This window comes from Sphaeroforma arctica, assembly GCF_001186125.1.
Source record: "Sphaeroforma arctica JP610 unplaced genomic scaffold supercont1.958, whole genome shotgun sequence".
In the NCBI taxonomy this organism is placed as follows: domain Eukaryota; class Ichthyosporea; order Ichthyophonida; genus Sphaeroforma; species Sphaeroforma arctica.
In genome coordinates this window covers 9,960-26,561 of record NW_014039600.1, presented here as the reverse complement: position 1 = coordinate 26,561, position 16,602 = coordinate 9,960, and the positions used below count along the sequence as shown (strand labels likewise).

The 16,602-nt window shown below is 40.3% G+C and overlaps 4 protein-coding genes across 4 annotated transcripts; all 4 read left to right on the top strand.

Moving 5' to 3' along the window:
* Positions 1 to 1,000: 1,000 nt before the first annotated feature.
* SARC_09433 (hypothetical protein) lies at positions 1,001 to 2,056 on the top strand. The gene is made up of 2 exons (XM_014296553.1): positions 1,001 to 1,266; positions 1,490 to 2,056. The coding sequence occupies exons 1-2, from the start codon at positions 1,092 to 1,094 to the stop codon at positions 1,912 to 1,914; spliced, it is 600 nt and encodes a 199-aa protein (XP_014152028.1). The 5' UTR covers positions 1,001 to 1,091; the 3' UTR covers positions 1,915 to 2,056.
* A 2,979-nt stretch (positions 2,057 to 5,035) lies between these two features.
* Positions 5,036 to 11,375, top strand: SARC_09432 (hypothetical protein). Its single transcript, XM_014296552.1, has 7 exons — positions 5,036 to 5,183; positions 6,279 to 6,403; positions 7,229 to 7,454; positions 8,442 to 8,587; positions 9,607 to 9,795; positions 10,195 to 10,565; positions 10,806 to 11,375. The coding sequence occupies exons 1-7, from the start codon at positions 5,123 to 5,125 to the stop codon at positions 11,008 to 11,010; spliced, it is 1,323 nt and encodes a 440-aa protein (XP_014152027.1). The 5' UTR covers positions 5,036 to 5,122; the 3' UTR covers positions 11,011 to 11,375.
* Positions 11,376 to 12,626: 1,251 nt separating this feature from the next.
* On the top strand, positions 12,627 to 14,405 carry SARC_09431 (CAMK/CAMKL protein kinase). The gene is made up of 6 exons (XM_014296551.1): positions 12,627 to 12,820; positions 12,913 to 13,007; positions 13,130 to 13,383; positions 13,600 to 13,736; positions 13,842 to 13,918; positions 14,072 to 14,405. Exons 1-6 carry the CDS (start codon positions 12,712 to 12,714, stop codon positions 14,369 to 14,371), a joined length of 972 nt encoding a protein of 323 aa, XP_014152026.1. The 5' UTR covers positions 12,627 to 12,711; the 3' UTR covers positions 14,372 to 14,405.
* A 588-nt stretch (positions 14,406 to 14,993) lies between these two features.
* On the top strand, positions 14,994 to 15,597 carry SARC_09430 (hypothetical protein; the record flags this gene model as incomplete). Its single annotated transcript, XM_014296550.1, has 2 exons — positions 14,994 to 15,252; positions 15,422 to 15,597. 2 exons carry the CDS (start codon positions 14,994 to 14,996, stop codon positions 15,595 to 15,597), a joined length of 435 nt encoding a protein of 144 aa, XP_014152025.1.
* Between the last annotated feature and the right edge of the window lie 1,005 nt (positions 15,598 to 16,602).

The following is a 16,602-nucleotide window of genomic DNA, read 5'->3' as shown; positions in this document are numbered from 1 at the left end:
TATATATAGTACTATATATATATATATATATATATATATATATATATATATATATATATATATATATATATATATATATATATATATATATATATATATATATATATATATATATATATATATAGATTACACTACTTAGATCTTTTCTTAGAGTGAGAACCACGTACGCGGCTACAATTGCATTTACTCTAATAAGACTAATAAGAGAGGTGGGTTACTAAATACTTTTAAGCTCTACTACTAGTAGTGAGAGCTCCAGTATGTTTCTCTACTACTAGTAAATATTTTAGTTACATAGTACGTCTCTAACTCTCTTTATATAAATAAATACAAGTTGCAGCAGACCACCGGTGCGGCGTGGCACCATAATTACGTTTTCGCCTGAGGTGTTAATCTAATAAAGCAGAAAACATCAGGAAATCATTATACGTTTTCGTGAATTACATTCCAATTTTACGTATTTATGCATTGGGCTTTGCTTTTGACATTTTTTTTTGTTTTTTTTGAGGTTTATACTTTTTTGCAACAAAAAAAGAAGAAAGTATACTTGACTTGGCTTTTCTCTAGAATGTATGTATTGTCTATGTATGTATTTATATTATACACAGGTCACAGGTGATATTCACCTGTCAAAGTGTATTTATATATTTGAATCAACGAGCTTCTCCCCAACATATATGATCGATCCAATGTCACCTATGATAGGTTCTTAAGAAGATCTGCAAATAAAACTTGACTCGATTGTACCATGAGTCATACCTCTTGCCAACACTCCCTGTGGCGTTATACAACATGTCTAACTTTTATTCCAACATGAACTCTTGTGTGCGCATGGCACGAACTCGACGAACAGACACCACTTTGCATGTACACATGACACGAATATATTTATTTCACAGTTCAGATCCGTGATCTAAGCTGACACCTTCATACCGTGGAATGTGCAGTATAAAACCAACTAGCATAGACAACTTCACAACACCATACAAGCTTGATAAGACCACCAACCAAAATCATAGTTCCTAACCCACACATCACTTCCGCAGACTTAATTCCTCGTCTATATCCAAACCGTCACCCAAAGGAAAACCATGCAACTACTGCTAACCACACTTGTTTTGTGTACCATCTCCGCCACGCTGGGCGAACAGGTCTGCTTCGGGGCCGATCCCAACTGTCAGTTTCCTCCCGCGGATTGCAAAGTAGGAACGCCTTCGCCTAATGGAGCCCCACCCGCATGCGACGTGGCAGGCACCACCCCAATACGTATGGATTTGGACCTAAATTTGGGTTTGGATTTTTATGATACCAAAGCAACCGCATTTCGATACTATTTCTGATAGATTTTATTTATATATGAGTGCTTGATTCGATAACCTCCTTGAATAATATATGTATATTTGAAATCTGTGCAAAAGGGCCCTCTACTTTTATATTCTAAGCTTGTAACGCACCCACTCATGATTTGATTTCGGGCTTGCGCATACAGCAACCTGGTCGACCTTCGTCCAGAACCTCGATGATACGTACACGCTGTCGGTGTTCAGTGATACTGGCTGTACACAGCAGGTCTTCACATCCACCACTACGGCGGGGGTGTGTACCCTAGTCGAAGTACCGCTCGTAGGCGCACAGTTCTATCAAGTAACTGCAGACGCCGCCAGTTCCTCGGCAGATGCGACTGTGACTGATAGTGTACAACCAAGCAGCTCCAGTGTTGGCTCCACTACTCAAACTTCTGGAGAAGTGACCGGAACTACAGATACCGCTGCGCCAACATCGACTGCCACTGGTATTGCCACAGAGTCTGTTCCACCAGGCAACGGGAATACAAATACCGGAAGTGTTACTATGGGCTTTGGTATCTTTACAAGTGCTGTCATTACGTTGGCTGCTGCTGTGCTCTCCGCTTGATTTTTTATCACACCGCACACATCGGTACTATGTAGTTGTAATAGAACACCACAGTTGAAGCCTGCGTACTAGGCCTGGTATGTTGTCCAGGACGTATGTATAGAGCCTACTGTAGGAAATACGAATTAAACTTAATAGCAAGCAAATATGTGACACAAAACACATTACAGAAATCGAGCCGAATTTCAATGTGCCTCTTTAATACATCGATAGCTCAAATATAAATATGTACAGTGGCGTCATAAAAATGCGCAAGTTATTGCATGGGTGAGATAGAAGTTATTGCATGAGTAGAGATAGAGGTACGTCAATTATTGGATAAATAGATTGAAAAAAATGTAAGTTGCTGAATAAAAAGAGATGGAAATGCAATCTTGGATCAATAGAGATAGAAGCACATATGCTATTGAATAGATAGATACAGAAGTACTTAAGTTGTTGGGAGCGGTGAAGAGCCTCGAGCTTTTCAGCCGAATTTTCAGGTGCACATCTAACACGCCAATAGCTCAATGACAATTCTGCGCAGTAGGGTCATACATAGAGATAGAAGTGCGTAAGATATTGAATAAATAGACATAGAAGTACGTATATTGTACAAAAAGATACAAACATGTAAGTTTTTTTAATGAATAGGCATGGGAATCCGTAAGTTATTGAATAAATAGAGATAGAAGTAGATAAATTGAATAAATAAATATGCAAGTACTTAAGTTGTTGGGAGCGGTGACGGGCCTCGAGCTTCGAGCCGAATTTCAAAGTGCCACTGTAACACACCAATAGCTCAAAAACAACAATGTGCAGTAGGATCATAAATAGAGATAAAGGTGCGCGAGATATTGAATAAGTAGAGAAAGAAGTGCGTAAGCTAGAAATAAATAGAGAGAAAAGTACGTAAGTTATTGAATAAATAGAAGTACTTAAGCTACTGAGTAAATAGAAGTACGTAAGTTATTTGGAGCGGTGCATAGAAATTTTGCAGAAAACTGTCACCTGATCAAGTGATCCATTGCTAGTTTTTAAAAGTAGCAGAAGTATAGATATGTTAGTGGTATAGTTGAAGGTGGCTCTTGCGAAAGCATGCCTCCGTTCTTGTACTTGCAGTTGACCCAATTTTTGACACGTTTTTGTCGCGTATCTTTGAAACTTCGAATAGGAACCGTATGTTGTCGTGTACAAATTGCATGTCCTCGTGTACATACTGTATGATGTTATACATTCTCTATATTGACGTATTCATACCATATATATACCACATATCCTCAAATACATTCCGCATACTTTGTCATATACATGCGCGATATCGGCGTATACATACTATATGACGTCGTATTCATACTATATATCGTAGTATATATACTATATATCGTCGTACATTGAAGTACCATGGCTTGCAGTAGTAGTCTCAACCAATTGTTTAATCATCTGTTATTAAATCAGGTTAACTATGGTCGGGGGAGCATGACCCTATATTAGGAATTTAATCACTTCGACTTACCAAAAAAGCTATCTCGACAACTCTCCTTGTTGTATTGTGGCCTGGAATAATGCTTTACATAACACGTATTGACGCACATTGCATCATTTTCTCTGATTGTTGCTGCTGGTCTGGCAGTGATGTCCTTGAGTTGCTAGTTGCACGGAAAATTAGTTCAAACACTTAGATGGCGGCTACCTCCTACTTCGAGCCGGTAGAACCAGTCACTCTTTTCCTAATTCAAAACAGCATACCAGATACATCTCCAAATCGACATATATCGGTTTATTGTATTCAGAATTGCCAGGAATCCAGATTCGGTTTGTGGTCCACTCTTTTGAATTCAATATCATCCCGAAAATAGCGTCGCGGGCGGGGCCCTCACACGGCGCGGCGTACCTAGCAATTCAGACATCCACTCATCTAGATAAACACTACCTTACTTCTGGATTTTTCTGGTTTGTATTAATGACTGGCATAGCTCAAGTCATTGTTTGGCATTGATATATCAGTATACTGAGTGCGTACCACTATCGAGTGCATCAATCTGTCAGACAGCATCGTGGTCACTCACAAAGTGCGAGGCAGCTAGCAGCTCATGAATAGCTTCCTGGGTTATAGTTGTATCGATGTCATCCTTCGTCGTGTACAGTAGCGCATGCGTTCACGCAAAGCAATGCCACTAGTAGCTCGTTCGCCAGAGCGTCGGTACATAGACTAGGCAATGTGCTGGATACTTCTTGTTTGTCTGTAGCACAGAATTGTCTGCATCAAGTGCTATTCAGTCTCGATACATGAATGTGTGCACACGGGTAAATCGAGCCCAGTTTGGTATCTTTATACCAGGCAATTGTTTGTTTTGGTTGCTAACTTGCCCTCATGTCTTGTAGGAAAGGAACTGACTGCTGTTTGTGAGCTAATTGATACTTAACCACACAGCATAATACTTCATGTGGATGCCCACAAAGCTGACTATGTATACCGATAGTGATCATTATATAAGAGTGTGGTCAGTGTCTAATATTCAATGTGCAGTGATTGTAGGGGGTCGGGTCTTGTGCACAACTAAAACAAACGCAACAAACGACACGAGGCGAATGAATGCGTAGTTGTGCGTGCTTGTCTCTTCTTCGTCCGTGCGTGATTCACGAATCAATCGCTGAAAATCAGGCAAGTATGTGCGTATAAATTGCCTAGAATCATCCCAATAGGTCATAATGTATGGTGTATTTAGACACTATACATACATGCGAATACATACAACACTATATATGCACATATACTATAACGTTGTGATACACGGAATATACATGCTCCGTTGCTATATGTATCTATCCCGCGACAGTTGACACCCCCTCGTTTGTTAAAAAAAGACCAGAGAGCGGGAAAGCTTCTTTTTAGTTTAGAACATCTTTGAAGTTTAAAACATCCAAATACAATGTGTAGGAAATTATCTGAATATTTGTACCTTCATATTACCAGAGAGTTGGTTTGCAATTGCGACAACACGGCTTCTCAAAAATGTCCGAAATGTAGGTACTCACCATATTTAGTCAACAATTATTTATAGAATCAAATGATCTAGAGAGAGTGAGAGGTTACTACAATATCAAACAAACACAACGCTACATTTCATAGGGAATTTCACCAGGAACCCAGTATAGTGTATACACCCGTTGCACACATACATATAGCATATCTGTGAGTTCGAATATACGTACAAACAACTAGAGAATGGTACGTGCATTGGCGTGCCTATTGGTGGCAACATGTGGCCTAGTTTCTGTCACCGCAGGTGAGTATTAAAGCAATAGCATGAGATCTGTTGTTGTCTATTTCAACCTGACATGGAGGACAACGAATCGTCTGTAAACTTTGTGCCTGACTACCCCATTTGTATAATATCAAATGATAACACATCTATATTTAACAGCGTAGGTCATCTTTTTAAATACATGTTTAGATAATATTTATATATATGTGTGTGTGTGAGAGAGAGAGAGAGTGTGTGTGTGTGTGTGAGAGAGAGAGAGAATGTGTGTGTGTGTGGTTGTGTGGGTGTTCATACTGCCTATATATTTGTATATATATACGTGTGTGTGTTTGTTTGTATAGATGTATTTATATATGTATATATGTATATATATGTGTGTGTGTGTATATATATATATATACATATATCTAAATATTTTTATAGTATATGTCTGTGTGTGTATATGTATACATATATGCATATATATGTATATATATGTCGAAATATTTACGCATGCATTCAGCGTATAAACATATATATATATATATATATATACATTTATTTATGTATATATATATATGTGTGTGTGTGTGTGTATGTGCATGTATATATGTATGTGTATGTATATGTATATGTATATATATATATATATATATATATTGTTGTATACAAGTTTATGTAATCTGTACATGAAAACTATACACTTATATCCATCTGTATTCGTATGCATACGTGTATATATATATAAATGTATATATATGTATATGTCACGCCTTCTTCCATATATGTTACTAAACCATGTATGGATGTGTCGTTCTATCCCCATGTATCCGTATATTTGACATATTGGAAGAACTTCTATTCATAACTCCACTCATCAGTGTTGCAGGTATCTGCCTAAGTGTTACATGAATGCGCGTGATTCCCAGCAGATTTGCATCAGAAATCAGTTATAGAGAGTAAAAGTATTCTTCATTATCTATATTCTTTATACAGTATATATATATATATATATATTGTGTCACTACATCTAAAATATATTTCATATTTACATTCACAAATCGTATAAATAATGTATATATGTTGGAACCGTTTTATTTCACAAATATTGATAAATTTGTCTGTGCCCGTGCGCAGATTCTATGTCCGTTCTGTCGGCCCCCAAGAGCTTGAAGGTGAAGGACCAAAGCAAAGCTCTCGACGTCACCGATGTGGCTGATATCCTGAGTCAGTCTATGGGAATGCCCTCTCTTTCACACAAGGTATTGTGTTGAGCCTTGTAGCTTCCTCTTATAAGAGTTCTTGTGATTTCGTATGTGTGTTATAAGTTACAAGCAAATGCACGCTGTCGCCATGGAAGAGTGCCACTCTTTTTCGGGCGTTGGGACTTCCGAGATATATATGGATCTTCTAGAAAGTATACATATATATATGCATAAAATATCGATATATATATATGTGTGTGTGTGTGTGTTTTGCGCAGACTTCCCCATATACGTTTGATTGAGTATTTCCTATTACAAAAGACTGCATGAGTTTGAAGCGCCCGACGGTGAGGTTAGTTTAAGCGTATCAACGGTAAAGCAAACAAACAAAAATGCGTACGGATATACTTAATTTCTAACCCATGTCTCCTTTATTCTATGACCCTTTTGTAAAATGAAGCTATACAACTACACCAGTTCTTATTTTTGACCTTCTTCATTAAATTTACGTACTGCTCCGCGCTGTCTAACGGAGACAAGAGAACAAGCGTCTGTGCACTCGTTGTTGCTGCTGTTTGTGTCGTGAGTGGTGTTCACTGTGAATAGCATGGCAAAATCGCGTACGGGTATATATACATACATACACGCACACAAATAAATATGCAATCTATATATTATATAGTATATATGGATGTCTTTAAAATGTATGTGTGTATGTATATATATATATATTCAGTTTGATCAGATGTCCTATTGTACCTTTTGTTATGACGCGTACGAATATATAAACATACATGCACGCACGTATGTGTATATAGTGTCTATATATATATATTAGTCTCTGAATTGTCTATTTTTATTTTGTGATCGTACATCTTCCAGACACAAGCGCAAGCTTCTGTGAACCCGTTATCGCTGCCGTCCGCGTCAGTGGTGTTCACTGTGGATGGTCTGGAAGATTCGCCTACAGATATGCCAAAGAAGGTGTCATACGCAGAGATTGCGCAAACTCAGAATATGGACTCTATCGCCACTATTGTGAGTATGCTCACTGGACGCTACCCCAGCGAGCACCTCATTCCCGGGCGAATGTGGGTGGGCAAGGAGGGTATGATTTTTCATGTATACGTGTATATAGAAATTATTATTATGTATTGTTTGTTTGTTTGTTTGTATATATGTATTTATTTATATTTGTATGCTAAAGAATGTGTGCGTGTATTTTTCTACACGTGATCTTGCTTTGGGAGTTTGTTACAATGGTTTCTTCATGTATTTATGTATGTTTGTATGCTAAAGAATGTGTATGTGTATTTTTCTACACGTGATCTTGCTTTGGGAGTTTGTTACAATGGTTTCTTCTGATATATGATTCGATGTAAGCGTATACCGCGAATGTGAGCATATTTCTCCCCACTATTGTGTGAGTTTCTATTCGTAACGTTCATTTGATCTATGGGTGTATATAAATGGAGCAAAACCCGTACGTGATTCAGATATATAACGCGATATTGTATAGTTATGCGAAGTTATATCAATACTGTTATCGATCCGTACACTCTGCCTATAGTACGCACATATGTATACTATACAACCATTCCGTTACAAGTCAACCTCTTTACATACAGGTGTTGGGCATAACGCCTATAAGCACGTACACCTCGTTTTAGTATCATGCGAAGTTCGGTACAATGCATATGCTAACTGAGTATTTATATTATTACACCAGTACTAAGCTGGCCACAAAACATACACGTGCCGAGTTTAGCTTTTCTATTTTGAGCACATATATTCGCATACATGTACTACATGCTGATATCTCAGAATCATCACTCAGTGTTAAGCCAATCTCAAAACACACACGTGTCAGAGTATGTTATATTCATATACATGCAAATACTTGCTGCTGATTGAGAGCCTTCATTCTGTTTTCTGCGGATCCCCAGTGCGATGCACATTCGGAACCTTCATTCAGCACTATTTCAACCACTGCATATACAGGTGTTTGAGTATGGCGTACATATCTATAACATGTACATACTTGCTGAGCATCTAGCACATTCATTCAGTACCCTCCCCATCACTACTCACACAGGCGTTGAGCACGGCCTGATCACACCCAGCACGCGCGCGTTGGCCGGCAATCTGGCTGATGCCATGGCTCAGATGTTCGACCACTCAGTCACTGTGTCTGTGTCTGGTGACGAGCAGTTTGCACACGCTGCCGCTGCGAACTTCGAGGTGTGTCTGATGGATCAGTCTCGCTAACTGGAGAGGTAGTTGGTTGTGGATCAGTTTTTCTGGAATGGGAACGTACGTATCCTGTTTTAAATATTTTTCCTGTATTCATACGACATATCGTATTGTACGGTCAGCAGTTTTCGATGGTACTCGTTCCTTCCGTGTGTTTGTGTCTCTGCCGATTACTAATGCGTTTTCAGTCTCAGTTTAGCTGTGTATCCAAATTGGTTCGTCTTCGGACTTTTTACATCCTACATCCTGCTGCTCCCAATTTCGAAGTGTCTAAATCAGTCACTGCATATGTTTCTGGGTTGAGGTTTGGGGTTCAGAAATGAATGAATGAATATGCACGTGTCGGTGTCTAGTAACGAACTTTTTGTACATGCTTGAGAGTAATTGTATATATGTGTACGTATGTGTGTATGTGTGTGTATTTGTATATATATATGTATATTGAAGTTGAAGCTAAGTAGTCATAATTAGAATATAATGAATTAAAGGCCGAGGCAGTGTACTTCGAGCGTGGTCTGAGACAATCTCTACACACTGGATGGTGTGTGGCATGTTTGCCTATATGCTACATGTTTGCTGTTACATTTGCTATTGTGTTTTGTTTTGACTTGTGTGTCCGTGTCTGCTGTTGGGTCGTGCGTTGGCGCATGTGTTGCGTGACTGCTATTGGCTTGGGAATCCTGAGCTTGTAGAGACTAGCTTGGTTGATATGCAATTTTTTTACACCACTCACACTGTACCTTTGATGCTCGGATGTTTGTTTCTGCCAACCATTACAAGGTTTAGTCTGGCAGAGTTCGTTGTGCATTAAAGCGCATATATTATTCCGTTATTTTGCGGGTGTCTGGGGTAATTGATGGTTGCGCTTTATTCCTGACTTGCGTACTGATATGTATACGTTAGTCGGTTTGTTTTTGTGTGTGTGTGTATATATATATATCATTATTCTATTATACCAATGTATCGTTATACATCTTTGCACTAACACACATTCACGCTATTTCCAGGTTAACGAAGCGAGACCTTCGCAGAGTTTTGTCTACACCTTGGGCGACAAGAACGGTTTCTCGCATGCAGAAGGCAGTGATGAACTCGCTGACGTTAAACTGAGTAAGAAGGCGATAGCCAAAGCACTACCCGAGTTTAAAGGGAAGTACATTGCGGCCGATGACAAGACGTTCAACCTAGATAACAAGGTATGATGCAGATGTCAGCCGTCCAAGATATACTGCCGGTGTTCCTATTAGATGATTTCCCGCGGCGATGTGTTCGTGCTTTATCTGGGTTGGAAAATGCATCGTCTGCTTTGATTCTAATATACGTACCTCGCGTGTGGGCGGGCATCACGCAACTTGGGAATCTGTACCCTCCATTGCTATATACGTATATGTGCATCATGCACTATTACCTATATGTACTTAATATTGCTATACACGTATACACACATACTAGTGCATAGCAGCCCCGCTGGCACAACCTTTGACACGCTGAGGCAGTATATGATCGTGATATCAACTAATTCCCATGCGAGAAATTAGTGTGTTGTGCGTACAACCCTGAAGTGCCGACAAAATGTCCACTCTATGCTCCCTTAGGTGGACTTCAGGTTCTTCGCCGAACTCTACGCGATTCAACAAGTGCTTGTCTCGGCAATGCGCGTGTCAGGCATCAAGGCCGTTGCCTCGCACCCCGATTTCTTCTCTTTTGCCCTGTCCTCTCTGCCCGAGGTGCGGGCCAAATATGGCCCCAACTCACCCCAGTACACAGAGGCTAAGCGGGTATACCTGCAGTTCATTGAGGATATGGTGTCCTTGATTGAACAGCACTACACACACTCTGCAGTGGTGAGCATGCTGACCCTCAGTCAGCGTGCAGATGTGCCTGTGTCCGCTCGTCGTCCGTTCTATAACCCTATCAAGCGCAACAGACGCCAGGAAGACGACCCCAAGTACCCATCAAGCTACGCGTAAGTTTAACACTATCACTATGTAGTATTTAAATATATATATGTGTGTATGTATATGTATATGTGCGCATCCTATTACTAATACACGCATATTTATATACCATGGTATGTGTGTGTACATATGTGCATGTGTATATATATATATATTACAAGTATACGTTTATGCATATGTTTCTATATATACGCTCGATTATCTTCCATATACTCGCATACGCTAATCTATTTTCCATTCATCTACAGTGACTGCCTGGTTGAAGGCGCCGATTACGACACCGACTACTGCCAGTACGGGCCAAACCACGCGGTGTTCTTCAACATCTTCTTCTGGTTGAGTGTGTTCCTAATTGCGATGGTGTGGATGACGATTTGGGCCCAGGCCACCATGCCTATCCAAGACTCTGTGATCTTCAGAATGACCGGTTCTCTGAGACCTAAGATGGAGTAGAGCGGAGTGCACTCGGCTTAGCTGTATTTCTGTATATCTGCGCGTGTGTACTAGATACTGCGTGTACATGCGTGGATCACTGACTGAACGTTGGGAGTGGCGGTGGGATAAATTACATCACACGATTTTGGATAGATATATGTGTATGTATATATATATACTGTGGGGTGTGTGTGTAGATCAGTGTATAGTCTTCCCCACTCACCTTTAGAATTAAAATTGGAAACGAAATAATGTACATCGTTCACGTTTCACTAAAAATAGTGTTGCACCCCTATATCCTTTTGTCTTTGGGGGGGGTTAGACTTTTGAAAGGGGTTCTCACGCTCTTGTAGGGGCAGGGTTTTAGTGTTTTACAAAATATCGATGTCCAAATGAAGCGAACCGAGGCAGTCTGACTACAAACCAATACTTCCCATAGCGAACGTATACGGTCAATTCAATAAATCGAGAATTTGGAAGTTACAAAGGCAGTATAATAAAGAAGTATGTAGTGCTGTATATATATATATGCTATAAAGCTTGCTGAGGCTCGGACTTCTCATAGGCGCTACTTGTGCCAAGCGATAGGGAATTGTCTATATATAGCACTTTAATAAAGGTTACAACCGAATGCCCGAAATAAAACGACATTGGAATAGACTAATCGCCTGGGGGTGTATATATACTAGGGCAGGGCTGATAGAAATAGTCCCAGAGGTTCCACGCTCGTACCTCTCATCTGTCTCACCGCCTAACAACAGGCAATTCGTCACATACTCTCTGTCGAATTCACCATTCTTTACCAAAGGTCTAGTGTGGTCACTTCCGACACTACTGCAAAGAACCCAGGGCCCCAGCCCAAATAGCCTGATTTTCGTCTAAATACCTCTTTTGCTGTTCAAATTTTGGCCTGAAACGGACCCCCTGGACCAACAACAATAAGAAGTTTGAGTGCGGTGTACAGCGTATGTTGTACGGTGATGTACCGAGCTTTTATTTATTAAAAACCAAATTGTAGAAATATTAATAAGAAGATAGACCCCAAGTGGCAAGAAGTGAAGAAGACAAGGTCCACCAAGAGTCCATGAGAAATATAAAGGGTTTTTTTAATAAAAACAAATGACAAAAAAAATACTGAAACTGCAAAAGTCTAAAAGACAAACAGTCAACGCTTGACCCTCTAAATAGTAGAGAAGAAATAAAATAATAAGTGATCGGACTATTGTCCGAAGGACATGGCCGTGGTCAAAGTTCAAAGTTCAAACACGCAACAGTAAAAACTGAAAAGTTTTTTTATAACTATTTTAAAATGTGCCAAGCAACCCAAAGTGTTCTACGAATCAGATGGTTAGATCGATTCCGTGTACTCCATCATTTTATGTTGAGTAATTCATAATTGCCCATAGACCGTAGACTACTCTTTAAGTCTTGACGGCTTGACCCCCTGTGTGTGTTGAGTGTTGACTGCTGAATTTTGGATGAATCAATAAATCAAAGTGAGGACTGAGCCTCTGAGGAGTGAGAGATTCCCCGGAGTCACCCGTGGGTTTGTACTATTTTTAAATAACCATCGATCGTAATCTTTTGCGTCATGACAACGTATTCCTTGTAACACCAAAAGTTTGGAGGTTGGGGTTCGTATAAATAGATTTATGCTGTGTGAGATGGCAGAACTCTCAATCATTACTACTCTGGCAGCTAGCATTCGATTGTACAGTCATGCTTCGAATAACGTCGCGCACGCTATTGAACTCTCATGTGCAAGAGACGGTGAAAGGCAGGAGCTTACCACCCACGATCAACGAGATTGTGGCAGCCGACTTCAGTGGTAGGTGAAGGCCGATTGCTATTTCCACTTAAAGCTCATCTGATTCCGTCTTCTTAACTAATTTCGTTTGCAATCTTCTAATTCCCTGATAGAAATCGAAGCAATAGGAGACTCGCCGGCGCGTGGTATCTTTATACTGAAACATATTCCTACGGATGGATTGCTTGTCGGCAAACTCCTAAATCAGGTAAAGCACGTCGTACCTCTATACGGGAATGTATTGTTTCAATTTAATCTTAGCATCACACGATTAGTTTATTAACTTTTGATACGTATATTAAAGGTTTGATCTCATGTGCTGTACTGCAGGATGTCAGCAAATCAGCTCTGCCAGCTGAGATAAGAATGACTTGCAACTTGCTACACCCACGGTTGGTTCGGGGTTATGGCTACATCAAATATAGTGATAACGAAGCTGTTCTCCTCCAGGAGTATATACCAGGGCAGGATCTTGGGAAAAAAATACAAAGTATGCATGAAATGAAACATAGCGATGTCATGCGGTATATGACACATGTGATGGAGGCCGTCGATTATTTGCACACAAACAACATTGCCCACAGGTATGATCACTAGTGCATTATTAATTGCGTGCGATTAAATATGAGTTGTATGGTAAGACCTAGGCAGATAAGTCGCACATGCATATTTGCCGCATCATGTGACACCTTTTGTAATTGGTTAACATTTCATAATTCCAAGAATGAGTGTCTATGCTAGGTCTCACCTCAATTTTAACACTTATCGCTCTTTCAAAATATACATAATTGTGCTCACAGGGATATTAAGGCATCCAACATTGTAATAGATGATTTGAATAACTCCGTCAAGCTTATTGATCTTGGACTGGCCTGTCACGTCGGGAATGTATTCGAAGCACAAATCGCATGTGGATCACCCGCAAGCATGGCCCCAGGTGAGCGCATACATCTTTTTTAATAGTAGATTCGCTATTTATACCGACATCTAATTAAGAAACTCTAGTGATTAATATTTTTACACCGTATCTCATCAACTTCAGAGGTATGGAATATGGTACATGATGGGACCGACAACACTCCCATTGATCTGCTGAGGGCCGATGTATGGTCATGTGGGGTAAGTCACGTGGCGCAAAGAATTTAAAATAGCGCGACAGCCACCAATGATTACATACACATATTATCTTTAATAGAGATTTGTGAGATTCTCCCTTCCGCGTTCGATCGATTCGATATCTTATACTCACAAACACCTGTGCACACCTCGCAGATACTCTTCTTCACCATGCTTTTCGGTACGATGCCGTGGCAAGAGCTTTCACTGACGCCGGAGAGATATATAAAAGTGATGCTGGCGCAGTGTCCTCTTGTGGTTGGTGGTTCGAGCCTATTAACACTACTCAGGTCGATGCTATATGCTAAGCCTAAAAAACGTCCACGTGCCAGTGACGTACTCCAGGCGCTAAAAGGTCAGGCATTTGGAGTCTCGGATCTTAGTACTTGGCGTATGGCTTTCAAATATACACGATTACTGTCAAAAGATACGAAGCGAAACGCGGCAGAAGCTTAATAAATCTTTTCCGACAAGCACAACCAAAGATGAATGGAACTATTGTTTTCTAAAATATAGAGGCGAAAGTTGCTGAAGAGCTTTACCCGCAGCGCAACTAGGTTGTCATGAACTTATGCCGTGGCGAAGTTCGCTACTGCCATGAGTGCATTTATTATTAAGATCTGTGTTGTGTCATTTACGACCGTGAAATAATCTGATTGAATTAATGGGGATAAACGGCGTACATCCCAACTTCTACGTGCACAGACGCAGAATGATTTGGTGATATGACTGTATTGTTATAAAGGTATGATTGGGCTCAGCATAACAAAATGAGTGGAAATTAATGATATAGTGCATATCAGAAGCCAGTGCGGTATAGTTGTGACATAAAAGGGCAACAATCTGAGATAGTGGGATCTGCACGGATTTTTATTACTCGAAAGATACATGTTGGGGTGAAACTCGCATTCTCATCTGATGACGCAATTCTAAACGCGTTCATCACTTCCATCAATAATCGCTGCTGTGTACACGCAGGGCAGCAGTGCGTAACAGACCTATATGTCAGTCGTTTCTTTCGCCTATGTATATTGATATATTTTTGCACTCAGAAACACATCTGAACTAAAAGCTCACCATGACGCTCCACGGTCGAAATGGCTACCTCGATCATGGATCTCGCCTCACATTGCGACTAAAGCACACACATGGATTCAGTACGTCCGGGAGTCAAGCATCGAAGGGTATCGTATTCTGGTTAGAGACTAAGCACACACCGCTGACCTCGCACACTTGCCATGTGTTTGTCCACACCATCCTACCAGACACAGTCGTACACGTGGACACCACATACACAATCAAGCTAGCCGATTCGAGTGGTGAGAAGGAGTACACTGGTGAGACTGCGAGTTATATATATTGTTAAGCCTGCCTTGTACTGTCATATTCGTTTTCTAGTCCTATTCCGTACTAGCTTAAGTGTGGTAAATGACAATAAACATAGAGAGTCGTAGTAGCTACCAGAAAGCTCACCCTTTTTTTGTTTTAAACGCCACACTTTGACAGGCGCCTTCAGGTTTGATCACGAATGTGACAAACTTGTGCTGACTCCCGGCTATATAGACGTAGGAGCACACGTTCAGGGAACCATAAGTATTGTGCACATCCAGTACGCGGAAGCTACAGCTGCCAGTTGTACTGAGATACGAGCACAGACGAGTGCCCGGTTTAAGGTGACGTGACATAAACTTTATTTCTTGGCGTCGGCGTCTTGCTTTACGCGCTTGAACGCCCTGTTGGCGAAGTACTTGCTGTTTATTTCTTGAATGTGTTTCTCCGCTGCGTTGGGGTTGATGATCTCGAGGCCCTATAAAGATATAAAGGAGACATGAGGCCCTATTAAGAAATGAAGTAGACGTGAGAGCGCGTCGATGTTCTTCACATAGACGTTATTGCCAGCTTACAGTATGCAGAAGTCGCTATACCATATCTCCTCTATGAACACGCTGCAACAATCAGCCTCGATCGCACTACACGTTAATCACGTTGTATATGTGTATACACATTTGTGAACTCATTGACACCTTTCCATTTGAAAATTATTGTATTAATTGTACAGCACACCCCCTGGAGTGCAGTGGATGGCTGCCCATGCCAAAAAAAAGAGACCGTTACAAATGCCCCGTAACCTTTGTCATAGTAATAAGTATATGAGCCCCGAGACTTTGATCAAAGTAATCAGTATATGGACCCCAAGACTTTGGTCAAAGTAATCAGTATATGAGCCCTGAGACCTTGGTCAAAGAAAGAAGTATATGAGCCCCGAGACCCAGGCCGAAGTAATCAGTGCATGTACGGTATTGCGAGGACATGGATATAATGTGCGGGATAACTCGCGCATAAAATCTGAGAAGCGACGTCCAGAAAACATCATCATAGAAACCAACGAATTAAACCAAAGTCTATGGTAATAAGAGAACATCACCAGATAAACCACCAATTGGGAAGCGACGTCCAGAAAACATCATCATAGAAACCAACGAATTAAATCAAAGTCTATGGTAATAAGCGAACATCACCAGATAAACCACCAATTAAACCAAAAAATATGTTCACTAGAAAACATAACCATAGAAACCACCAAATTGAACCAAAGACTATGGTAATAAGAAAAAATAACCATATAAACCAACGAATTAAACCAAAGACTATGTTAATTCGAAAACATCACCATATACATATCTATA